Source organism: Pseudophryne corroboree, chromosome 10, assembly GCF_028390025.1.
Source record: "Pseudophryne corroboree isolate aPseCor3 chromosome 10, aPseCor3.hap2, whole genome shotgun sequence".
NCBI classification, from domain to species: Eukaryota; Metazoa; Chordata; class Amphibia; order Anura; family Myobatrachidae; genus Pseudophryne; species Pseudophryne corroboree.
In genome coordinates, this window is record NC_086453.1 from 298,821,588 (window position 1) to 298,848,320 (window position 26,733).

Below are 26,733 nucleotides of genomic sequence, written 5' to 3' on the forward strand. Positions count from 1 at the left end.
TAATACACCTTGCAGCCGAGATATCACCTTTCAAGGGTACCAAACACTTGAAAAATTTAAATACACAGAAAAAAACAGAGGTGGTCCACCAGCGCTGAATGTATACTACTCTTTAAAATCTCTACACCGTTGATTGAAGACTTTGACAATCAATTCAACATCATAGGAAGTTCTCTACTGACTCATTCATTGGATGTACCTCACTCACCGACGGTCAGTCAGATTCACCCATATAAAGGTATCTTTTATTTGAACATCTTATTGGACATCATAGGACATATGGAAATTCACTCACCATTATTATGAGCCCTATATTCATCAAAAGGTTTCTTTTTGGCTGTATCCGTGGAATCTCAGAACCTTGTCAAAGAATTCTCCAATGCTGGATCTCGATAAAAATTTATTTATTCCACAAAAAGGTCCAACAAAAACACACAAAATTAAAAGTAGGGGTTACACTACTCCACTCCACCAAGGATCTCAAACATTCACCAATCGCCAATTTAATCCCGGGAAAAAAAGGGAGATACGGTAGGTCTGAGAACGAGATCTTACTCCTTAGGTGGATGCAGGTGTTAACTCCTAATATCTTATTACCACCAACGCGTTTCGGAAATGTTTCCTTCCTCAGGGTGTGGAAGCTTTGTTCGCCTGTGAGTAAAATAGCATAGTTTTGTGTAAATTTGCTTAGCGCGTGCGCCCTGAGATGCATACGCATGCGCAGAACTGCCGGATTTTAGCCTATTAGCAATTCTGCTAAAATTAGCAGCAAGCGAACAACTCGGAATGAGGGCCATGGTTTTGCGCAACTGCTAACAAATTTGCTGCTACGATCAGGTCTGAATTACCCCCCAAGATTTCATCTTTCATGTCCCCACATACTTCTCTCTTCATTCCAGCCAACCACTGGTAGCTGCGCAGAAATACCAGTCGCTAACAACAGCTTAAATAAGGTGGCATAGAGATCCTAAAGAGTCTATCTCCAGGCTGCCTAGTCCATAATGTGCTTAATTCATGTTAGTACATGGTAGCCGATGTTCACGCAAGTGTGAGATTATCGGCATACTGCGCAATCGTCAATGTACCGCTGCAATCCTTTTCATAAGGATTTGACCATTTGGAGGTGTTAACAGGGAGCGATTGGAAAAACACCTGCATCTCATTGCCGTTTTTGAAGAATATATCTATTGTCAGCTGCGAGCTCGTACATACAAAAACATGGCACCTGCGGGCTACTGACATGTCCAGTCTGCGTAGCATAGGCCAACCCTTAGACCCAATGTCCCTCGTTTTTTAATGTGTACGCAGTTGCGAATAAGTTTGCGATAGCTCCAGTGGGCGTTTATCATCTTTTCTGGGTTGCAGCTTCACTTGTCAACATTAACAGTTCGGTAGCCTAGACAACTGCAAACACGGTCCTCAAGGCACCCCAACAGTCCAGGTTTTAGGTATATCCATGGCAAGCACGCATAAACTTAAAACCAGGTGCCTAATTCAGACCTGAACGCTGTTGTGCGAAATAGCAGAGTGGCCGATTATCGAACAACTGCGCATGTGTACGGATTGTAATGCGCAGGTATAAGGCAAAACTGCAAAAAAATCCTGTGTCTTTTTTGATCGCTAGGCAAACGCAGACTGATTGACAGGAAGCTGGCATTTGGGGGTGGTAACTGCCCGTTTTCTGGGAGTGTCAGGAAAAACGCAGGCGTTCCCAAGCATTTTCGGAGTGGTGTGTGACGTCAGCTCCGGCCCGATCAGCATGTTTCTTTCGCACTGTAGGAGTAAGTCCTGGTCTACGCACAGACTGGAAAAAACATTTGATGGCGTGTGAGTTGCGAACGGATTTGCAGCTGGCCCTAGGGGGTGGGGTGGTGGGAAGGGGGTGACATGTAAAAATCCACAGTTGTGGACTAGGCATGGACTATAGAAAAGGTCAATGTATTTGAACAAGGAATTACATATCTGTACCAACGTTTCAAAGCCTGGATGGCTTTATCGCCAGGGTGTGCAGCAAACTGTCAAAGTCAAAACTATTACACACACACTCGCACGTGCAAACTCCAAACAGAGTGGCCTCTGTTTGTGCGCCTTGCGTGCGCATACACGCATGCTACGTACCCAGGCCTTGCGTATTAACGCGTGTCGAGAGTATATACGGTAGCATACGCATTCACACAGAAAAGCCACAAAGACATATATAATACCTTATTCACATAGTGCATAATTTACACATAGTCTCCATACACTTTGTCAGCAACTTGCATACACTTAAAAGGTAAAACAACAGAGATATTCAGCTTTACATGATGTGAGGGGATGGAGCAATGTTAGGACTTAGGGTTTGGTATCCAGATGTGCAGTATTTTGAGATCTACATTCCGGTTGCTATACAGAAATGTAATATTCTCAAACTGCTATGATACTGTACTCAGGATATTCGGTGGGAAACCAGAGGCGAACAACTGCAAGTGCACACTGGACCAAGCATCGCCCACTGGTTCAAACCAGCCTATGACCCCTCACGTACTGTAAATGACCTGCCCTCTGACCTATGAAAGAAGAGCTTACATTTCCCATTGTACTGTATTTGGACACATTGTATAAAAGAGAGGTCTCCTGACCAGGCTCAGTCCCTATTCACTGAGGTCATCTTGCTAAGACTGACTGAGGCCTGGATCCAGGAGCGCTCGCGTTTAAACGTATGTATTATTGGTTGTAGCTCTTCTCTGTATATATTGTTGTACCTTTTTTTCATATATATATAGTGCAGGGGGATGAGGTTATTGCAAGCGACCAAAGGTGTCTAATAAATAATGTAAAAAACCAGCACCTGGTTTTTTACATTTTTTACATTATTTATTAGACACCTTTGGTCGCTTGCAATAACCTCATCCCCCTGCACTATTTCTAACTTGTAGGCATATATACCAGTGCCTTCGTATGCTTTTGAGGTTTTTAAGCTGACGCCCTAAATACTTGGAAGGGAGTGTCCACCAGGTTAGGTTCTGTTTATTAGTCCAGAACGGTCTTTTTTCCCATACTGTTTATATACCTTAGATACTGCATCTGTGGCGCTGGTAGCTTCTTTTGTACACATATATATATATATATTCAAGTAAATACTGTTGATGCGTTGGACCACAACATTACATTTAACTACTGGGGTCGCATTCCATTCTTGTTTGGAGTAAGGTGTATTCACCCGCACGTGTCGTTATACTGTGCGCATAACGTGCCGGCGTGTATACGCAACGTATATACACATTTCAGCGGTTATATTTATATGCAGCAGCCGCAGCGGCTCAAACCACAGTGTGATAATGTATTGCTTTTCCTTGTAATTTAATCGAACTTAACAAAACAAATAATTAAATTAGCTTACCTTAAATAAACCCCATGTCCCAAGAAGCCCGCATGCGGCCGCTGGCCGGGTGTCAGGGAATGAGTGACGTCATCAGCTAAACCCAACCTCCCCCAGAGCCTAATCCTTCCCCCCCCCCCCCCAGCAGTTTCCGCAATACTTACCTTTGGGATGTCACCTGTCGGTCTTCCGGCGCCAGTCTCCCGAGTAGTGTCGGGATTCTGGCGATGGTCACATGACCCCTGACATCCCGTCTATCGGGATACTGAATGCAACCCAAGGTGTACACCCACTACCTGCAAACTACTAGTTTTAATTCATTTTTTTACTTTTTGTTGGTACAAATAACAGGCTACTCAAATAACATACTTATATATTCAATCTAGAATACCTGACACAAATTAAAGTGGACATTAAGCATGCATGTTTTAAGATAAATAATTTACTTGAAATAAATGAAATGTCTATAGTTAATGACTTCTGTCCAGCATGTTACCTTTCGCATCTAAAAATATGCACTCAGGAGAGCAGAGTTTCTTATATATTGCATTACATATTAAGTATTGCAGAAGCCTGATTATTTGGTTTGTGGTCCGGATAGTTCAACACGGATTAGTATATCCACACATCTTTATGCCCACTGATGTCACAACAAACCTAACTGACATACTGTGCTTTGCCAAGTAAGCTTATTGTCCTACATTTTATTGTCCTATATCGGCCACCTTGAAATCACAGTCTAAGGAGGCTTTAGTGGTTTGTTGGGGAGTGGAGAAGAAATGGCATAAATACCATAATCTCACAACAAACCTGCAGTAGAAGTCAGGCTAGCCATTAGATTGGAACTTTACGTCCCTAAGAACATAGTTCAGTTTAGTACTAAGGTAGTTCATTTACTTTTAACATTGCCCTAGGAAGTCTCAGTAACTAAAGCCTAAATTATGGATTTGACATATCCATGTCCCTCTATCCAACACACTTAATCTATTAGTTTCATTGTGGGGAAAAAGTCAGTAGTTAGCAAACTACAGTAACACAGGCCTGTTTTGTTGTCTGTTCAGGCAGCTCTGAGCGGGTTAAACAAACAAGTTCCTGACCGTATACTGCATGGGACAAAGGACAGGAAGACAATCAATAAACCATTACCATATTTTCCACCGTCCTTAGATATTTAGCACAATGCATGTGTCCATTATATTCCGCGAGGTCTGCAGCTGTGTACCCGTCATGGTCTTTGATTCCAAGCTTAACGCCATTCACCACAAGGATCTGACAGCACTGAAATTCAAAGAGAGATAATATTTTATATATATATATATATATATATATATATATACACACACACAGTACATCTGGAAAGTATTCACAGCGCTTCACCTTTTCCACATTTTGTTATGTTACAGCCTTATTCCAAATTGGAATAAATTTTTTCCCTCAAAATTCTACACACAATACCCCATAATGACATCATGAAAAAAGTTTTTTTTTAGAGATTTTTGCAAATTTATTAAAAATAAAAAACTAAGAAATCGCATGTACATAAGTATTCACAGCCTTTGCTCAATACTTTGTTAATGCACCTTTGGCAGCAATTACAGCTGCAAGTCTTTTTGAATATGATGCCACAAGCTTGGCACACTTAGCTTTGGGCAATTTTGCCCATTCCTCTTTGCAGCACCTCTCAAGCTCCATCAGGTTGGATGGGAAGCGTTGGTGCACAACCATTTTCATATTTCTCCAGAGATGTTCAATCAGATTCAAGTCTGGGCTCTGGCTGGGCCACTCAAGGACATTCACAGATTTGTCCTGAAGCCACTCCTTTGATATCTTGGCTGTGTGCTTAGGGTCGTTGTCCTGCTGAAAGATGAACCGTTGCCCCAGTCTGAGGTCAAGAGCGCTCTGGAGCAGGTTTTCATCTAGGATGTCTCTGCACATTGCTGCATTAATCTTTCCCTCTATCCTGACTAGTCTCTCAGTTCCTGCCGCTGAAAAACATCCCCACAGCATGATGTTGCCACCACCATGCTTCACTGTATGGATGGTATTGGCCTGGTGATGAGCAGTGCCTGGTTTCCTCCAAACATGATGCCTGGCATTCACGCCAAAGAGTTCAATCTTTGTCTCATCAGACCAGAGAATTTTGCTTCTCATGATCTGAGAGTCCTTCAGGTGCATTTTGGCAAACTCCAGGCGGGCTCCCATGTGCTTTTTACCAAGGAGTAGCTTTCGTCTGGCCACTCTACCATACAGGCCTGATTGGTGGATTGCTGCAGAGATGGTTGTCCTTCTGGAAGGTTCTCCTCTCTCCACAGAGGATTTCTGTAGCTCTGACATTGGGTTCTTGGTCACCTCCCTGACTAGGGCCCTTCTCCCCCAATTACTTAGTTTAGACGGCCGGCCAGACAATTTCTTTGACTTCATGCTTGGTTTGTGCTCAGACATGCACTGTCAAGTGCGGGACCTTATACAGACAGTTGTGTGCCTTTCCAAATCATGTCAAATCAACTGAATTTACCATAGGTGGACTCCAATTAAGCTGTAGGAACATCTCAAATATGATCAGTGGAAACAGGATGCACCTGAGCTCAATTTTGAGCTTCATGGCAAAGGCTGTGATTACTTATATACATGTAATTTCTTAGTTTTTTATTCTTAATAAATTTGCAAAAATCACAAAAAAACTTTTTTCATGTTGTCACTATGGGGTATTGTGTGTAGAATTTTGAGGGGGAAAAATTAATTTATTACATTTTGGAATAAGGCTGTAACATAACAAACTGTGGAGAAAGTGAAGCGCTGTGAATACTTTCCGGATGCACGATAGATAGATAGATAGATAGATAGATAGATAGATAGATAGATAGATAGATAGATAGATAGATAGACAGATAGATAGACAGATAGACAGATAGATAGATAGATAGATAGATAGATAGATAGATAGATAGATAGATAGATAGACAGATAGACAGATAGATAGATAGATAGATAGATAGATAGATAGATAGATAGATAGATAGATAGATAGATAGATAGATAGATAAAACTGCGTAATAAATGAGTTACTAACACTGTGATATTAGAAATACTCCATACTATACAGAGGCCATCTGTCTGTGTTTTGTACCTTTATATGGTAACAGAATTTCTTAGTGAATTATGTAATACTTCTAATTTAAAGTGTGGAGTACATTATCTTATACATAATCAATGTATGGCACTGTCCGAAGCCAAAATAAGGAAGAAGTATGAACACAATAAGCAGGAAAGATAAATAAAATACTCTCTACTTTGGATAAAAAAAATATTCAACCGGCCTCAGAAGACCCCATACAGCAGGATGACAGCGCGACTGCCCCATTTACCATCAACTGGACGACATCCAGAAACTTGGTGGGATTTGGACTTATACTGCAGCCCACTAGCAAATGAAAAATGCACCATATTCCAACCACATACATTTCAAGTGGATAATTACTGAGCATCAAAGCTGTCTTGTGCTATACACATTGTAGTATTATCACAGTTTGGGAATGGTGTAGTATGTTATGCTGGCGGTCGGGCTCCCGGCGGCCAGCATACCTGCGCCGGAATCGCGACCGCCGGCATACTGACAGCTGGGAGAGCGCAAATGAGCCACTTCGGGGCTCGCTGCGCTCGCCATACTGCGGGCCCGGTGCCGCGTCTATTCTCCCTCCAGTGGGGTCGTGGACCCCCAAGAGGGAGAAAAGCTGTCGGTATGTCGGCAGTCGGGATTTCGGCGCCGGTAAGCTCGTCGTCGGGAGGCCGACCGCCGGCAAACTGAAGACCACCCCTTGGGAAGCCACTTTTGTGCAGTGGGAGATCATCAATGTATTACTAACTGTTACATACAGTAACTAGGGATGTTAACCTAGGTAAGTGATATACTGTGTGTAACAGGTCTCAGGTTATTTTCCCCTAGATTTAAATGCCCTCTCCCATTTCTGCACATTAACTCCTTTTTGTGTTGAGTCTTTTTAACATTTTTTTTTTTTTTTCATTTTTGGAACTTTTTCATATTTTATGATCCACGTGGACTACGATTGGGAATAGTAACCTGTGCCAAGCGCAGCAGTACCGAAGTGAGGCACCTTTCCTGAAGCATGGTGAGCATTTCCCAGTCACTTTACGGAGTAAACAACACAAAAATAATAATAAAAAAACTCATGTCGACCTTTCCTGTGTCGACATTTCCTGTGTCAACCTTTTGTTCAAGTCAACCTTTTTCCTGTGCCAACCTTTTGTGGTCGACTTGGGCACTGTCGACCTTTTTCAGGTCGACTTAGACAGCCATACCCGACCCTAGTAACATTTACAAAATCAGTCCAAATCTAGTTAGTTGCTATGGATGTTCTATTACTGTCCCCCAATATGTATAATTAGGCTGAGTAACAATAATGAAAAGAAAATGAAGAAACCTCAAGTTCTCCGTTCTCTGCAGCATCATGTAGCGGGGTTCCTCCAAAGTTATCGGTGCTCATATCCCCTCCATGGAGAAAGAGCCAGCTTAGCACCTTCGCATGACCTCGGCTTGCAGCAAAATGCATGGCAGTGGCTCCATCGGCGTCGCGATCAGAAAGACTGATGTCTGTAAAACTCATCTGTGCGAGAGGAAACACGAGACATTACGTTTCCCATATTCATCATACAGATTTACAGCAGGGCATTTGCCCAGGGCCCATGAACAGATAACACAGGTGCCGGATCTGGGGCCCTGACTGCACTGCCTGGTCAGATGGAAATGATTACCCATATATTAACTAATGCCTATGGTTTTGTTCAAAATGCACGTAATAACACGAGAGAACGGCACCAAATAACATAAACTAAATGCTTTCTACACAAAGGAGTGTAATACAAAAGTAATACATAAATAGTATTATATAATAAAAATAGAATTGTATTTAATCACTGCCATTTAATGGCTAGATGTCCCCTAGTGATGGAACATCTCAGATCATCAGCAGCCTCCTTGAAGCCTGGAGCACTTATATGAAGCACAGAAAGTGAGTCCTCCGACACTTACCAACCACACGATAACTGTACTGTGACCCATCTGGGCAGCTGCATGCAAAGGGGTCATGCCATCAGCCGCTCTTATGTGAGGATCAGCCCCACAGTCCTTCACCAAATACTGAATGACTTCCAAGTGTCCTTCCTGGCAGGCTAAGTAGAGGGGTGTGGCACCATTCTTTGTCTGAGAATTTATAGCACTAGAGAGAGAAAATAAATAGACATCGGAACAGATTCATTATACAAAAACGTAATATTCTCTCATAGCAGGTGACAACCCATATGTGTATAACTCTGTTATTGGATCATCTTTTTCATATACTAATGAAGAAAAAAAGAAAAGTGAATAATTTGAAAAATGTCAAACCTACAGTAGGGGATCCGGTCAGGATCCTCGTGGTCAGGATCCCGGCAGTTAAAATCCCGACGCCGGATTCCCGACACTACTCAGAATGCTGACACTGGCATCCCCAAATAGGGTCACAAGCCCGGTGCCGCAACCCCAACCGCTGGGATTCCGAACGAGCATCCGCAAGACTGTCTGACTGGTAAGTCGCGGCGGGGAAGCGTGTTAGGTTTAGGCTGCGGGAAAGGGTTAAGGCTAGGCTGCGGGGCGGGGAAGGGTTTGGTTAAGGCTGCAGGAAGGGAGGGCTAGGGGGCCATTGGGAGAAGGTAAGTATACCTTTCCCCGTTAGGATTCTGAACATCGGGATACCACGGTCGGCATTCTGACTGCCGGCATCCCACCGTTAGCATTTCAATACCAATCCATACAGTAGGGGTCTTCTGACACAATAGGTTAATGGCTAATAACACCAATGTATTTGTGACAGTTAATTACCCAGCCTCCTGATTCACAGCGCTGGAAAGGTTAGTAGTAAAGTTCCACCCCTTTTGAGGTCTACAAATTGGGGCTGTTCTGTCTGAAATCGGGATAGCTTGGCAGTATGACACTCTTCTGTATTCATTGGGGACCTCCACAGTGATTGCTGCAAGTGACCCAAACCATGGAGATAATGGAGGTAGGAAATTCATTTTTACAGATGTTGGTTTCAATATTGAATTGTAAAGATCAAGCTCTGAAAACACTGATGTACAGGAGTAGCAGTGGCTAGTAGGCTGGGTCACACACAGACCAGCACTGCAAAACACTTCCCAACTACACACCCAATATATCTGACTCAATGTTTTCATTGTCAAACATTCCAATGCATACTGTATACAATGTAAAACAATTAGATGCTAGTACATCACTGTATCGCCCTGATAAAATAAAACAACTGATTGACGCAAACACTTCTGATTCTACAGCATTCCTTTCATATACATATTACATATACAAACATGGACATGCGCGTTCTGGATGGTCTTTGCTGCGAAGCAGCTCCATATAAGCAGGCACTAGATCCCCAGCAAGAGAACCTGTTATACTAGACCAGCGGTGGCCAACCCGCGGCTCTCGAGCCGCATGCGGCTCTTTCATCCTCCGCATGCGGCTCGATCTGCTCCCGGCCACCGCTGTCCGACACACACAGCCCGGCGCACACAGACTTCTAAGGTCTCCGGTGTGTGAGGGGAGGGGAGGAGAGCGCAGCACGCGCCTCTCCTGCCCCTCTGACTCCGGCGGCAGTGTCTATCTTCAATTCACCGCCGGCCCATGAGCCAATCAGAGCTCGCGGTCCGTCAGCTAAGGCTCCTGATTGGCTGCCGGACCGCGAGCTCTGATTGGTTCACGGTCCGGCGCCGAATTGAAGATAGACACCTCCGCCGGAGTCAGAGGGGCAGGAGAGGCGCGCACTGCGCTCTCCTCCCCTCCCCTCACAGCAGCAGCATGGTGAGCAGCACTTTGGGGGGGAGGGGGCACTTTGGGTACATGTGTATCTGGCACTGGGGGCATAGCTGGCACTGTGGAGACATGAGTATCTGGCACTGGGGGCATAGCTGGCACTGTGGGGACATGTGTATCTGCACTTGGGGCATATCTGACACTGTAAGGACATGTGTATCTGGCACTGGGGGCATATCTGGCACTGTGGGGCATATATGTATTTGGCACTGTGGGGGCATATATGTATTTGGCACTGTGGGGGCATACATGTATTTGACACTGTGGAATATATGTATTTGGCACTGTGGGGCATATATGTATCTGGCACTGTGGGGGCATGTGTATCTGGTACTGTTGGGGCATGTGTATCTGACAATGGGGGCATATATTTATCTGGCACTGTGTGGACATATGTTTCTGGCACTGTGGAGGCACCCATTTTTTGGCATTTTTATATGTATGTGGCACTGTACTGGGGCATTATATGTATGTGGCATTGTACAACATGACTAAAAACGGGGTTATGACACAAGGTCATACTCCTACAAATGTCATACCGAAAGGTGTGCGCACAAAAATGGGGTGTGGCTTTGTGACAACTAGGCCACGCCCCCTTTCGTGTGCGCGCCCTACGCGCGCGCATGATATTGCTCTTGACCTTTACTACGGATCTTTTCTGGCTCTTTGCCTCTGACTGGTTGGCCACCCCTGTACTAGACTATGACAATGTGTAGCCGCCTGGCCTCCCCCAGCTGCATTATACATCAGGCCTGGCCTTGGCTCTCAAGCCTCTGTCTGTCTCCTAGCACTGCAGCCAATCAGAATGTAGGCGGCCTATACTACCAGGCGGCTGGAGAACACCTGGCAATCGCTGGGGAGATAAAAAATGATGCAAATCGCCAGAGAAATTAAAACAGATGCAAGTAGCCAGCGAGATGACAACAAATGCAGAAATGGAAGTTTAGAGGGAGACTCTATATATGCTAATGATACACAGCGATAAAGTGATACATCACCAGCGATGTGCGGCAGTTTTCACAGTGGTAATTTCTAGCCAGGAGCCTCCTCAGCTCAGTGCGCGGTTTCTGCTAGGTCACTGGTACTTCAGTTTCAAGTTGTTTAAAATAGGATTTTAATACCTACCAGTAAATCCTTTTCTCTTAGTCCGTAGAGGATGCTGGGGATGCTTCAAGAACCATGGGGTATAGACAGGATCCGCAGCATCCTCTACGGACTAAGAGAAAAATAAGAATTTACTTACCGATAATTCTATTTCTCGTAGTCCGTAGTGGATGCTGGGGACTCCGTCAGGACCATGGGGATTAGCGGCTCCGCAGGAGACAGGGCACAAAAGTAAAAGCTTTAGGACTAGGTGGTGTGCACTGGCTCCTCCCCCTATGACCCTCCTCCAAGCCTCAGTTAGAATACTGTGCCCGGACGAGCGTACACAATAAGGAAAGATTTTGAATCCCGGGTAAGACTCATACCAGCCACACCAATCACACTGTACAACTTGTGATCTGAACCCAGTTAACAGCATGATAACAGAGGAGCCTCTGAAAAGATGGCTCACAACAATAATAACCCGATTTTTGTAACAATAACTATGTACGAGTATTGCAGACAATCCGCACTTGGGATGGGCGCCCAGCATCCACTACGGACTACGAGAAATAGAATTATCGGTAAGTAAATTCTTATTTTCTCTGACGTCCTAAGTGGATGCTGGGGACTCCGTCAGGACCATGGGGATTATACCAAAGCTCCCAAACGGGCGGGAGAGTGCGGATGACTCTGCAGCACTGAATGAGAGAACTCCAGGTCCTCCTCAGCCAGGGTATCAAATTTGTAGAATTTAGCAAACGTGTTTGCCCCTGACCAAGTAGCAGCTCGGCAAAGTTGTAAAGCCGAGACCCCTCGGGCAGCCGCCCAAGATGAGCCCACCTTCCTTGTGGAATGGGCATTTACAGATTTTGGCTGTGGCAGGCCTGCCACAGAATGTGCAAGCTGAATTGTACTACAAATCCAACGAGCAATCGTCTGCTTAGAAGCAGGAGCACCCAGCTTGTTGGGTGCATACAGGATAAACAGCGAGTCAGTTTTCCTGACTCCAGCCGTCCTGGAAATATATATTTTCAGGGCCCTGACAACATCTAGCAACTTGGAGTCCTCCAAGTCCCTAGTAGCCGCAGGCACCACAATAGGTTGGTTCAGGTGAAACGCTGACACCACCTTAGGGAGAAACTGGGGACGAGTCCGCAGTTCTGCCCTGTCCGAATGGAAAATCAGATATGGGCTTTTGTGAGACAAAGCCGCCAATTCTGACACTCGCCTGGCCGAGGCCAGGGCCAACAACATGGTCACTTTCCATGTGAGATATTTCAAATCCACAGATTTGAGCGGTTCAAACCAATGTGATTTGAGGAATCCCAGAACTACGTTGAGATCCCACGGTGCCACTGGAGGCACAAAAGGGGGTTGTATATGCAGTACTCCCTTGACGAATGTCTGGACTTCAGGAACTGAAGCCAATTCTTTTTGGAAGAAAATCGACAGGGCCGAAATTTGAACCTTAATGGACCCCAATTTGAGGCCCATAGACACTCCTGTTTGCAGGAAATGCAGGAATCGACCGAGTTGAAATTCCTCCGTGGGGGCCTTCCTGGCCTCACACCACGCAACATATTTTCGCCAAATGCGGTGATAATGTTGTGCGGTCACCTCCTTCCTGGCTTTGACCAGGGTAGGTATGACCTCTTCCGGAATGCCTTTTTCCTTTAGGATCCGGCGTTCAACCGCCATGCCGTCAAACGCAGCCGCGGTAAGTCTTGGAACAGACAGGGTCCTTGCTGAAGCAAGTCCCTTCTTAACGGCAGAGGCCATGGGTCCTCCGTGAGCATCTCTTGAAGTTCCGGGTACCAAGTCCTCCTTGGCCAATCCGGAGCCACGAGTATAGTTCTTACTCCTCTCCGTCTTATAATTCTCAGTACCTTGGGTATGAGAGAAAGAGGAGGGAACACATACACTGACTGGTACACCCACGGTGTTACCAGAGCGTCCACAGCTATTGCCTGAGGGTCCCTTGACCTGGCGCAATACCTGTCCAGTTTTTTGTTGAGGCGGGACGCCATCATGTCCACCTTTGGTTTTTCCCAATGGTTCACAATCATGTGGAAGACTTCCGTGTGAAGTCCCCACTCTCCCGGGTGGAGGTCGTGCCTGCTCAGGAAGTCTGCTTCCCAGTTGTCCACTCCCGGAATGAACACTGCTGACAGTGCTATCACATGATTTTCCGCCCAGCGAAGAATCCTTGCAGCTTCTGCCATTGCCCTCCTGCTTCTTGTGCCGCCCTGTCTGTGTACGTGGGCGACTGCCGTGATGTTGTCCGACTGGATCAGCACCGGCTGACCTTGAAGCAGAGGTCTTGCTAGGCATAGAGCATTGTAAATTGCCCTTAGCTCCAGTATATTTATGTGGAGAGAAGTCTCTAGACTTGACCACGTTCCCTGGAAATTTCTTCCCTGTGTGACTGCTCCCCAGCCTCTCAGGCTGGCATCCGTGGTCACCAGGATCCAATCCTGAATGCCGAATCTGCGGCCCTCTAGTAGATGAGCACTCTGCAGCCACCACAGAAGAGACACCCTTGTCCTCGGAGACAGGGTTATCCGCTGATGCATCTGAAGATGCGATCCGGACCATTTGTCCAGCAGATCCCACTGAAAAGTTCTTGCGTGAAATCTGCCGAATGGAATCGCTTCGTAAGAAGCCACCATTTTTCCCAGGCCCCTTGTGCAATGATGCACTGACACTTTTCCTGGTTTTAGGAGGTTCCTGACTAGCTCGGATAACTCCCTGGCTTTCTCCTCCGGGAGAAACACCTTTTTCTGGACTGTGTCCAGAATCATCCCTAGGAACAGCAGACGTGTCGTCGGGATCAGCTGCGATTTTGGAATATTTAGAATCCACCCGTGCTGTTGTAGCAGTACCCGAGATAGTGCTACTCCGACCTCCAACTGTTCCCTGGACTTTGCCCTTATCAGGAGATCGTCCAAGTAAGGGATAATTAAGACGCCTTTTCTTCGAAGAAGAATCATCATTTCGGCCATTACCTTGGTAAAGACCCGGGGTGCCGTGGACAATCCAAACGGCAGCGTCTGAAACTGATAATGACAGTTCTGTACTACGAACCTGAGGTACCCTTGGTGAGAAGGGCAAATTGGGACATGAAGGTAAGCATCCTTGATGTCCAGGGACACCATATAGTCCCCTTCTTCCAGGTTCGCTATCACTGCTCTGAGTGACTCCATCTTGAATTTGAACCTTTGTATGTAAGTGTTCAAAGATTTCAGATTTAGAATAGGTCTCACCGAGCCGTCTGGCTTCGGTACCACAAATAGTGTGGAATAATACCCCTTTCCCTGTTGTAGGAGGGGTACTTTGATTATCACCTGCTGGGAATACAGCTTGTGAATTGCTTCCAATACTGCCTCCCTGTCGGAGGGAGACGTTGGTAAAGCAGACTTCAGGAACCTGCGAGGGGGAGACGTCTCGAATTCCAATCTGTACCCCTGGGATACTACCTGTAGGATCCAGGGGTCCACTTGCGAGTGAGCCCACTGCGCGCTGAAACTCTTGAGACGACCCCCCACCGCACCTGAGTCCGCTTGTAAGGCCCCAGCGTCATGCTGAGGACTTGGCAGAAGCAGTGGAGGGCTTCTGTTCCTGGGAAGAGGCTGTCTGCTGCAGTCTTTTTCCCTTTCCTCTACCCCGGGGCAGATATGACTGGCCTTTTGCCCGCTTGCCCTTATGGGGACGAAAGGACTGAGGCTGAAAAGACGGTGTCTTTTTCTGCTGAGAGGTGAGTTGGGGTAAAAAGGTGGATTTTCCAGATGTTGCCGTGGCCACCAGGTCCGAAAGACCGACCCCAAATAACTCCTCCCCTTTATACGGCAATACTTCCATATGCCGTTTGGAATCCGCATCACCTGACCACTGTCGTGTCCATAAACATCTTCTGGCAGAAATGGACATCGCACTTACTCTTGATGCCAGGGTGCAAATATCCCTCTGTGCATCACGCATATATAGAAACGCATCTTTTAAACGCTCTATAGTCAATAAAATACTGTCCCTGTCCAGGGTATCAATATTTTCAGTCAGGGACTCCGACCACGCCACCCCAGCGCTGCACATCCAGGCTGAGGCAATCGCTGGTCGCAGTATAACACCAGTATGTGTGTATATACTTTTTAGGACATTTTCCAGCTTCCTATCAACTGGCTCCTTGAGGGCGGCCGTATCAGGAGACGGTAACGCCACTTGTTTTGATAAGCGTGTGAGTGCCTTATCCACCCTAGGGGGTGTTTCCCAACGCGCCCTAACTTCTGGCGGGAAAGGGTATAATGCCAATAATTTCTTAGATATCAGCAATTTTTTATCGGGGGAGACCCACGCATCATCACACACTTCATTTAATTCTTCTGATTCAGGAAAAACTACGGGTAGTTTTTTCACACCCCACATAATACCCTTTTTTGTGGTACATGTAGTATCAGAAATATGCAAAGCCTCCTTCATTGCCGTGATCATGTAACGTGTGGCCCTACTGGAAAATACGTTTGTTTCTTCACCGTCGACACTGGAGTCAGTGTCCGTGTCTGTGTCGACCGACTGAGGTAATGGGCGCTTTAGAGCCCCTGACGGTGTTTGAGACGCCTGGACAGGCACTAACTGACTTGCCGGCTGTCTCATGTCGTCAACAGTTTTTTGTAAAGTGCTGACACTATCACGTAATTCCTTAAATAAGACCATCCAGTCAGGTGTCGACTTCCTAGGGGGTGACATCACTAATACAGGCAATTGCTCCGCCTCCACATCATTTTCCTCCTCATACATGTCGACACACGCGTACCGACACACAGCACACACACAGGGAATGCTCTGATAGAGGACAGGACCCCACTAGCCCTTTGGGGAGACAGAGGGAGAGTTTGCCAGCACACACCAGAGCGCTATATATGTATAGGGACAACCTTATAAATAAGTGTTTCTCCCTTATAGCTGCTATATATGTTTTTATATGCCAAATTAGTGCCCCCCCCTCTCTTTTTTACCCTGTTTCTGTAGTGCAGGACTGCAGGGGAGAGTCAGTGAGACGTCCTTCCAGCGGAGCTGTGAGGGAAAATGGCGCTTGTGTGCTGAGGAGATAGGCTCCGCCCCCTTCACGGCGGCCTTTCTCCCGCTTTTTATGAGGTAAAATGGCAGGGGTTAAATACATCCATATAGCCCAGGAGCTATATGTGATGTATTTTTTACCATAAATAGTGTTTTCATTGCGTCTCAGGGCGCCCCCCCCCAGCGCCCTGCACCCTCAGTGACCGGAGTGTGAAGTGTGCTGAGAGCAATGGCGCACAGCTGCAGTGCTGTGCGCTACCTTTCTTGAAGACAAGATGCCTTCTGCCGCCGATTTCTGGACCTCTTCACTCTTCTGGCTCTGTAAGGGGGCCGGCGGCGCGGCTCCGGGACCCATCCATAGCTGGGCCTGTGATCGTCCCTCTGGAGCTAATGTCCAGTAGCCAAGAAGCCCAATCCACTCTGCACGCAGGTGAGTTCGCTTCTTCTCCCCTTAGTCCCTCGATGCAGTGAGCCTGTTGCCAGCAGGACTCACTGAAAATAAAAAAACCTAAGTCTATACTTTTATTCTAAGCAGCTCAGGAGAGCTACCTAGATTGCACCCTTCTCGGCCGGGCACAAAAACCTAACTGAGGCTTGGAGGAGGGTCATAGGGGGAGGAGCCAGTGCACACCACCTAGTCCTAAAGCTTTTACTTTTGTGCCCTGTCTCCTGCGGAGCCGCTAATCCCCATGGTCCTGACGGAGTCCCCAGCATCCACTTAGGACGTCAGAGAAATAAGATTTTACTCACCGGTAAATCTATTTCTCTTAGTCCGTAGTGGATGCTGGGGACTCCGTAAGGACCATGGGGAATAGACGTGCTCCGCAGGAGACTGGGCACTCTATAAGAAAGATTTGGTACTATCTGGTGTGCACTGGCTCCTCCCTCTATGCCCCTCCTCCAGACCTCAGTTAGGATACTGTGCCCGGAAGAGCTGACACAATAAGGAAGGATTTTGAATCCCGGGTAAGACTCATACCAGCCACACCAATCACACCGTATAACTCGTGATACTATACCCAGTTAACAGTATGAAATATAACTGAGCCTCTCAACAGATGGCTCAACAATAACCCTTTAGTTAGGCAATAACTATATACAAGTATTGCAGACACTCCGCACTTGGGACGGGCGCCCAGCATCCACTACGGACTACGAGAAATAGATTTACCGGTGAGTAAAATCTTATTTTCTCTAACGTCCTAGTGGATGCTGGGGACTCCGTAAGGACCATGGGGATTATACCAAAGCTCCCAAACGGGCGGGAGAGTGCGGATGACTCTGCAGCACCGAATGAGAGAACTCAAGGTCCTCCTCAGCCAGGGTATCAAATTTGTAGAATTTTGCAAACGTGTTTGCCCCTGACCAAGTAGCAGCTCGGCAAAGTTGTAAAGCCGAGACCCCTCGGGCAGCCGCCCAAGATGAGCCCACCTTCCGTGTGGAATGGGCTTTTACAGATTTAGGCTGCGGTAAGCCTACCGCAGAATGCGCCAGCTGAATAGTGCTACAAATCCAGCGCGCAATAGACTGCTTAGAAGCAGGAGCACCTATCTTGTTGGGTGCGTACAGGACAAAAAGCGAGTCAGTCTTTCTGACTCCAGCCGTCCTGGAAACAAAGTTTCAGGGCCCTGACTACATCCAGTAACTTGGAATCCTCCAAGTCCCCAGTAGCCGCAGGCACCACAATAGGTTGGTTCAAGTGAAAAGCAGATACCACCTTAGGGAGAAACTGGGGACGAGTCCTCAATTCTGCCCTATCCATATGAAAAATCAGATAAGGGCTTTTACAAGACAAAGCCGCCAATTCTGACACACGCCTGGCCGAAGCCAAGGCCAATAACATGACCACTTTCCACGTGAGATATTTCAGATCCACAGTTTTAAGTGGTTCAAACCAATGTGATTTTAGGAAACTCAACACCACATTGAGATCCCAAGGTGCCACGGGAGGCACAAAGGGGGGCTGAATATGAAGCACTCCCTTTACAAAAGTCTGAACTTCAGGCAGTGAAGCCAGTTCTTTCTGGAAGAAAATCGACAGGGCCGAAATCTGGACTTTAATGGAACCCAATTTCAGGCCCATAGTCACTCCCGACTGTAGGAAGTGTAGAAAGCGACCCAGCTGAAATTCCTCTGTTGGGGCCTTCTGAGCCTCACACCACGCAACATATCTTCGCCAAATACGGTGATAATGGTTCGCGGTTACTTCTTTCCTGGCTTTTATTAGCGTAGGAATGACTTCCTCCGGAATGCCCTTTTCCTTTAGGATCCGGAATTCAACCGCCATGCCGTCAAACGCAGCCGCTGTAAGTCTTGGAACAGACAGGGCCCCTGCTGCAGCAGATCCTGTCTGAGCGGTAGAGGCCATGGGTCCTCTGATACCATTTCCTGAAGTTCCGGGTACCAAGCCCTTCTTGGCCAATCCGGAACCACGAGTATCGTTCTTACTCCTCGCCTTCTTATTATTCTCAGTACCTTTGGTATGAGAGGCAGAGGAGGGAACACATAAACCGACTGGTACACCCACGGTGTCACTAGAGCGTCCACAGCTATCGCCTGAGGGTCCCTTGACCTGGCGCAATATCTCTTTAGCTTTTTGTTGAGGCGGAACGCCATCATGTCCACCTGTGGCCTTTCCCAACGGTTTACCAACAGTAGGAAGACTTCTGGATGAAGTCCCCACTCTCCCGGGTGTAGGTCGTGTCTGCTGAGGAAGTCTGCTTCCCAGTTGTCCACTCCCGGAATGAACACTGCTGACAGTGCTAGTACGTGATTTTCCGCCCATCGGAGAATCCTTGTGGCTTCTGCCATTGCCATCCTGCTTCTTGCGCCGCCCTGTCGGTTCACATGGGCGACTGCCGTGATGTTGTCTGATTGGATCAGTACCGGCTGGTTTTGAAGCAGGGGTCTTGCCTGACTTAGGGCATTGTAAATGGCCCTTAGTTCCAGAATATTTATATGTAGGGAAGTCTCCTGACTTGACCATAGTCCTTGGAAGTTTCTTCCCTGTGTGACTGCTCCCCAGCCTCGAAGGCTGGCATCCGTGGTCACCAGGACCCAGTCCTGTATGCCGAATCTGCGGCCCTCTAGAAGATGAGCACTCTGCAGCCACCACAGTAGAGACACCCTGGTCCTTGGAGACAGGGTTATCATTTGATGCATCTGAAGATGCGATCCCGACCACTTGTCCAAGAGGTCCCACTGGAAGGTCCTCGCATGGAACCTGCCGAATGGAATTGCTTCGTATGAAGCCACCATTTTTCCCAGGACTCGTGTGCAACGATGCACCGATACCCGTTTTGGTTTTAGGAGGTCTCTGACTAGAGATGACAACTCCTTGGCTTTCTCCTGCGGGAGAAACACTTTTTTCAGTTCTGTGTCCAAAATCATCCCCAGGAACAGTAAGCGAGTGGAAGGAACCAGCTGTGACTTTGGAATATTCAGAATCCAGCCATGCTGTTGTAGCACCTCCTGAGATAGTGCTACTCCGACCAGTAACTGCTCCCTGGACCTCGCCTTTATAAGGAGATCGTCCAAGTATGGGATAATTAAAACTCCCTTTTTTCGAAGGAGTATCATCATTTCTGCCATTACCTTGGTAAACACCCTCGGTGCCGTGGACAGTCCAAACGGTAGTGTCTGGAATTGGTAATGGCAATCCTGTACCACAAATCTGAGGTACTCCTGGTGAGGAAGGTAAATAGGGACATGCAGGTAAGCATCCTTGATGTCCAGGGATACCATGTAATCCCCCTCGTCCAGGCTTGCAATAACCGCCCTGAGCGATTCCATCTTGAACTTGAACTTTTTTATGTAAGTGTTCAAGGATTTCAAATTTAAAATGGGTCTCACCGAACCGTCTGGTTTCGGTACCACAAACAGTGTGGAATAGTAGCCCCGGCCGTGTTGAAGTAGGGGTACCTTGACTATCACCTGCTGGGAATACAGCTTGTGAATGGCCTCTAGCACAGCCTCCCTGCCCGATGGAGTCGTCGGTAAGGCTGATTTGAGGAAACGGCGGGGGGGCGGCGCCTCGAATTCCAGCTTGTACCCCTGAGATACTACTTGAAGGATCCAGGGATCCACCCGTGAGCGAGCCCACTGATCGCTGAAATTTTTGAGGCGGCCCCCCACCGTACCTGGCTCCGCCTGTGGAGCCCCACCGTCATGCGGCTGATTTGGAAGAAGCGGGGGAGGACTTGTGGTCCTGGGAACCGGTTGTGTGTTGCAGCTTTTTCCCCCTTCCTCTGCCTCTAGACAGAAAGGACCCGCCTTTTCCGCGCCTGTTTTTCCGGGTTCGAAAGGACTGTACCTGGTAATACGGTGCTTTCTTAGGCTGTGAGGGGACATGGGGCAAAAATGCAGACTTCCCAGCCGTTGCTGTGGAAACAAGGTCTGAGAGACCGTCCCCAAATAACTCCTCACCCTTACAAGGCAAAACTTCCATGTGCCTTTTAGAATCTGCATCTCCTGTCCACTGCCGAGTCCATAAGCCTCTCCTAGCAGAGATGGACAAAGCACTTATTCTAGATGCCAGCCGGCAGATCTCCCTCTGTGCATCTCTCATGTATAAGACCGAGTCTTTTATATGCTCTATGGTTAGCAATATAGTGTCTCTGTCTAGGGTGTCAATATTTTCCGACAGGGAATCTGACCAAGCAGCAGCAGCACTGCACATCCAGACTGAGGCAATAGCTGGTCTCAGTATAACACCAGTGTGTGTGTAAATAGATTTTAGGATAGCCTCCTGCTTTCTATCAGCAGGTTCCTTTAGGGCGGCCGTATCCGGAGACGGTAGTGCCACCTTTTTAGACAAACGTGTGAGCGCTTTATCCACCCTAGGGGGAGTTTCCCAACGTGACCTATCCTCAGACGAGAAAGGGAACGCCATTAGTAATTTTTTTTAAATCACCAATTTTTTATCGGGGAAAGCCCACGCTTCTTCACACACCTCATTCAATTCCTCAGATGGGGGAAAAACTATAGGTAGTTTTTTCTCTCCAAACATAATACCCTTCTTTGAGGTACCCGGGTTTATATCAGTAAGGTGTGTATTACATTTTCATTGCCTCAATCATGCCACAAATGGCCCTAGTGGACATTAAATTTGACTCATCGTCGTCGACACTTGCATCAGTATCCGTGTCGACATCTGTGTCTGCCATCTGAGGTAATGGTCGTTTCAGGGCCCCTGATGGCCTTTGAATCGTCTGGGCAGGCACGAGCTGAGAAGCCGGCTGTCCTGCATTTGGCATGTCGTCAAATTTTTTATGTAAGGAGTCGACACTTGCACGTAATTCCTTCCATAAATCCATCCACTCAGGTGTCTGCCCCGCAGGGGGTGACATCACATTAATAGGCATCTGCTCCGCCTCCACATAAGTCTCCTCATCAAACATGTCGACACAGCCGTACCGACACACCGCACACACACAGGGAATGCTCTTACAAGGAGACAGGACCCCACAAAAGCCCTTTGGGGAGACAGAGAGAAAGTATGCCAGCACACACCAGAGCGCTATAATAATACAGGGACTAACTGAATTATGACCCTTTATAGCTGCTTATTATATTAAACTGCGCCCAAATTTAGTGCCCCCCTCTCTTTTTTACCCTTTCCGTAGTGTAGACTGCAGGGGAGAGTCAGGGAGCTTCCTTCCAGCGGAACTGTGAGGGAATAATGGCGCCAGTGTGCTGAGGGAGAAGGCTCCGCCCCTTTTTCGGCTGCCTTTCTCCCGCTTTTTTCTGTAATTCTGGCAGGGGTAATTACCACATATATAGCCTCTGGGACTATATATTGTGGTTATTTTTGCCAGCCAAGGTGATATTATTGCTGCTCAGGGCGCCCCCCCCCAGCGCCCTGCACCCTCAGTGACCGGAGTGTGAAGTGTGTATGAGGAGCAATGGCGCACAGCTGCAGTGCTGTGCGCTACCTTGGTGAAGACTGATGTCTTCTGCCGCCGATTTTCCGGACCATCTTCATGCTTCTGGCTCTGTAAGGGGGACGGCGGCGCGGCTCCGGGAACGAACACCAAGGACGAGTCCTGCGGTCGATCCCTCTGGAGCTAATGGTGTCCAGTAGCCTAAGAAGCCCAAGCTAGCTGCAAGCAGGTAGGTTCGCTTCTTCTCCCCTTAGTCCCACGATGCAGTGAGCCTGTTGCCAGCAGGTTTCACTGTAAAATAAAAAACCTAATTTTAAATTTTCTTTCTAGCAGCTCAGGAGAGCTCCTAGTGTGCAACCAGCTCGGGCCGGGCACAGAAATCTAACTGAGGTCTGGAGGAGGGGCATAGAGGGAGGAGCCAGTGCACACCAGATAGTACCAAATCTTTCTTATAGAGTGCCCAGTCTCCTGCGGAGCCCGTCTATTCCCCATGGTCCTTACGGAGTCCCCAGCATCCACTAGGACGTTAGAGAAAAGGATTTACCGGTAGGTATTAAAATCCTATTTTCTCATACGTCCTAGAGGATGCTGGGGATGCTTCAAGAACCATGGGGTTTATACCAAAGCTCTAGAACGGGCAGGAGAGTGCGGATGACTCTGCAGCACCGATTGACCAAACAAGAGGTCCTCCTCAGCCAGGGTATCAAACTTGTAGAACTTCGCAAAGGTGTTTGATCCCGACCAAGTAGCAGCTCGGCAAAGTTGTAACGCAGAGACCCCTCGGGCAGCCGCCCAGGATGAGCCCACCTTTCTGGTAGAATGGGCTTTCACCGATTTCGGTAACGGCAATCCTGCCGTAGAATGAGCCTGCTGAATCGTATTACAAATCCAGCGTGCAATAGTCTGCTTAGAAGCAGGAGCCCCAATCTTGTTGGGAGCCCACAGGACAAACAGAGCCTCTGTTTTCATAATCTGAGCCGTTCTGGCGACACAGATCTTCAAAGCTCAGACCACATCGAGAGACTTTGATTCCGCCAAGGCGTCAGTAGCCACTGGCACCACAATAGGCTGGTTCACGTGAAAGGATGAAACCACTTTTGGCAGAAATTGCTGACGAGTTCTCAACTCTTATGCTGCTAACTTTTAAACAAACCAAAATATAAAAATGGTTATTTATAATTGAAGTTGTACTGAGTCAATCATTATACATGACAGACTGCACACTGGTATTATATAGTTTTTTGGCACAGAGTATACTTTTTCTTTGTTTGTTCTACATAATCTTAAGCGACCTAGCAAGTTGCTTTTACTCAGCTGCCTATTCACATATCTCTTTATCTTTTTTTAAAAAAATAGTTTGATATATTTATATATATATACATAATTTTTTGATTTCTAGAATTAGCGCCGGAATAGCAGATCTGTGACAATTGTCCAGTTCTGCAACCCACTAACGAGTTCTCAACTCCGCTCTATCAGCATGGAAGATTAAATAGGGGCTTTTGTGAGACAAAGCCGCCAACTCAGACACCCGCCTTGCGGATGCCAAGGCCAACAACATGACTACTTTCCAAGTAAGGAATTTGAACTCAACCTTGCGCAAAGGTTCAAACCAATACGATTGCAGGAACTGCAACACCACATTAAGAACCCACGGTGCCACAGGAGGCACAAATGGAGGTTGGATGTGTAGTACGCCTTTCACGAAGGTCTGAACTTCTGGAAGGGAGGCCAATTTTTTCTGAAAAAAGATCGACAAGGCCGAAATCTGTACTTTAATGGAGCCTAACTTTAGGCCAGCATCCACACCTGCTTGCAAAAAATGGAGCGAACGCCCCAAGTGAAATTCTTCCGTAGGAGCCTTCTTGGATTCACACCAAGACACATATTTTCTCCAAATACGGTGGTAATGCTTTGCCGTTACTTCTTTTCTAGCCTGAAGAAGTGTGGGAATGACTTCACTGGGAATACCCTTTCGGGCTAGGATGTGGCGTTCAACCACCACGCCGTCCAACGCAGCCACGGTAAGTCTTGATACACGCACGGCCCCTGTTGCAACAGGTCCTCCCGAAGAGGAAGAGGCCAGGGATCTTCTATGAGCAACTCCTGAAGATCTGGATACCAGGCCCTTCTTGGCCAATTCGGAACAATGAGTATCGCCTGAACCCTTGTTCTCCTTATAATTGTTATCACCTTTGGAATGAGTGGAAGTGGAGGGATCACGTATACCAACGGAAACACCCATGGTGTCACTAGGGCGTCCACCGCTATCGCTTGAGGGTCCCTTGACCTGGAACAATATCTCTGAAGTTTCTTGTTGAGGCGGGACGCCATCATGTCTACTTGAGGAATTCCCCAACGACTCGTCACTTCTGCAAAGACCTCTCGATGAAGACCCCACTCTCCTGGATGGAGATCGTGTCTGCTGAGGAAGTCTGCTTCCCAGTTGTCCACTCCTGGAATGAAGACTGATGACAGAGCGCTGGCATGTCTTTCCGCCCAGTGAAGAATCTTCGTGGCCTCGGCCATCACCGCTCTGCTCCTTGTTCCGCCCTGGCGGTTTATGTACGCCACTGCTGTCACGCTGTCTGACTGAATCAAGACAGGCAGACCTCGAAGAAGATGTTCTGCTTGCAGAATGCCGTTGTAAATGGCCCTTAATTCCAGAATGTTTATGTGTAGACAAGCTTCCTGGCTTGACCACTTTCCCTGAAAATGTCTTCTCTGTGTGACTGCTCCCCAGCCTCGGAGGCTTGCATCTGTGGTCACCAGGATCCAATCCTGAATCCCGAACCTGCGTCCCTCCAGAAGGTGAGAACTGTGCAGCCACCACATAAGGGAGATTCTGGTCCTGGGAGATAGAATTATTTTCCGGTGCATGTCCAGGTGAGACCCGGACCACTTGTCCAACAGGTCCCACTGAAACACCCTGGCATGGAACCTGCCATACGGAATGGCCCCGTAGGCCGCCACCATCTTCCCCAGCAACCGAGTGCATTGAAGAACTGACACCTTTGCTGGTTTTAGAATCTGTTTTACCATGTTCTGTATTTCCAGAGCCTTCTCCACTGGAAGAAAAACTCTCTGCAATTCTGTATCCAGAATCATACCCAGGAACGACAGCCGTGTCGTCGGATCCAACTGTGATTTTGGCAAATTTAAGAGCCAACCATGCTGTTGCAGAATCGTCAGTGAAAGGGCAACATTTTTCAGCAATTGCTCCTTGGATCTCGCCTTTATGAGGAGATCGTCCAAGTACGGGATAATTGTGATTCCCTGTTTGCGCAGGAGAACCATCATTTCCGCCATTACTTTGGTGAAAACCCTCGGAGCCATGGACAGACCAAACGGCAACGTCTGAAATTGGTAATGACAATTCTGAACAGCAAACCTCAGGTAAGCCTGATGTGGAGGATATATGGGGACATGCAAGTAGGCATCCTTTATGTCGACCGACACCATAAAATCCCCCTCCTCCAGACTGGAGATCACTGCTCGGAGAGATTCCATCTTGAATTTGATTTTTTTTTTTAAATAAATTGAGGGATTTTAGGTTCAGAATTGGTCTGACTGAGCCATCGGGCTTCGGGACCATGAACAGGCTCGAATAAAAGCCTTCCCCCTGTTGTGACGGGGGTACCGTGACAATTACTTGATTTTGACACAACTTAAGTATCGCAGCGCATACTACCTCCCTTTCTATAAGAGAAGCTGGCATGGCCGATTTGAAAAATCGGTGAGGGGGCACGTCTTGAAACTCTAATCTGTATCCTTGGGTTGCTATTTCTACTATCCAAGGATCCAGGTCCGAGTGCACCCAGACCTGACTGAAAAGTTTGAGACGTGCCCTCACCGGTGCGGACTCCCGCAGAGGAACCCCAGCGTCATGCGGTGGATTTGGTAGAAGCCGGAGAGGACTTCTGCTCTTGGGAACCTGCTATAGCCTGTGACCTTTTTCCCCTTCCTCTTCCTCTCGCAGCAAGGAAGGAGAATCCTCGTCCTTTTTTTTAATTTATTGGGCCGAAAGGACTGCATCTGATAGTGAGGCGTTTTCTTCTGTTGTGCAGGAACATACAGTAATAATGACGACTTACCCGCGGTGGCCGTAGACACCAGGTCAGTGAGGCCATCACCAAACAGGACACTACCGTTAAACGATAACGACTCCATCGCCTTTTTAGATTCATCATTCCATTGATGAATCCACAATGCTCTCCTTGCTGAGACTGCCATGGCATTGGCCCTTGAACCCAAAAGGCCAATATCCCTTACAGCTTCTTTTAAATATGCTGCAGCGTCCTTGATATGACCAAGAGTCAAAAGCACGCTATCCCTGTCCAGGGTATCTATCTCAGATGACAAGTTATCTGCCCACTTTTCAACAGTGCTACTCACCCATGCCGAAGCCACGGCAGGCCTGAGCAGCGACCCTGTAGTGACATAAATGGATTTTA

At 47.4% G+C, this 26,733-nt stretch overlaps 1 protein-coding gene across 1 annotated transcript in view; it reads right to left on the bottom strand.

Annotated features, from left to right (window-relative positions):
- LOC134966567 (espin-like) overlaps positions 1–26,733 on the bottom strand; it is a 620,060-nt gene that overhangs the window by 321,750 nt on the left and 271,577 nt on the right. Inside the window, exons 3-5 of the mRNA XM_063943414.1 lie at positions 8,409–8,595; positions 7,801–7,983; positions 4,508–4,639 (exon numbers count right to left, since the gene is read on the bottom strand). Coding sequence (XP_063799484.1) covers positions 4,508–4,639; positions 7,801–7,983; positions 8,409–8,595 — 502 coding nt within the window. The remainder of the gene's footprint in view (positions 1–4,507; positions 4,640–7,800; positions 7,984–8,408; positions 8,596–26,733) is intronic.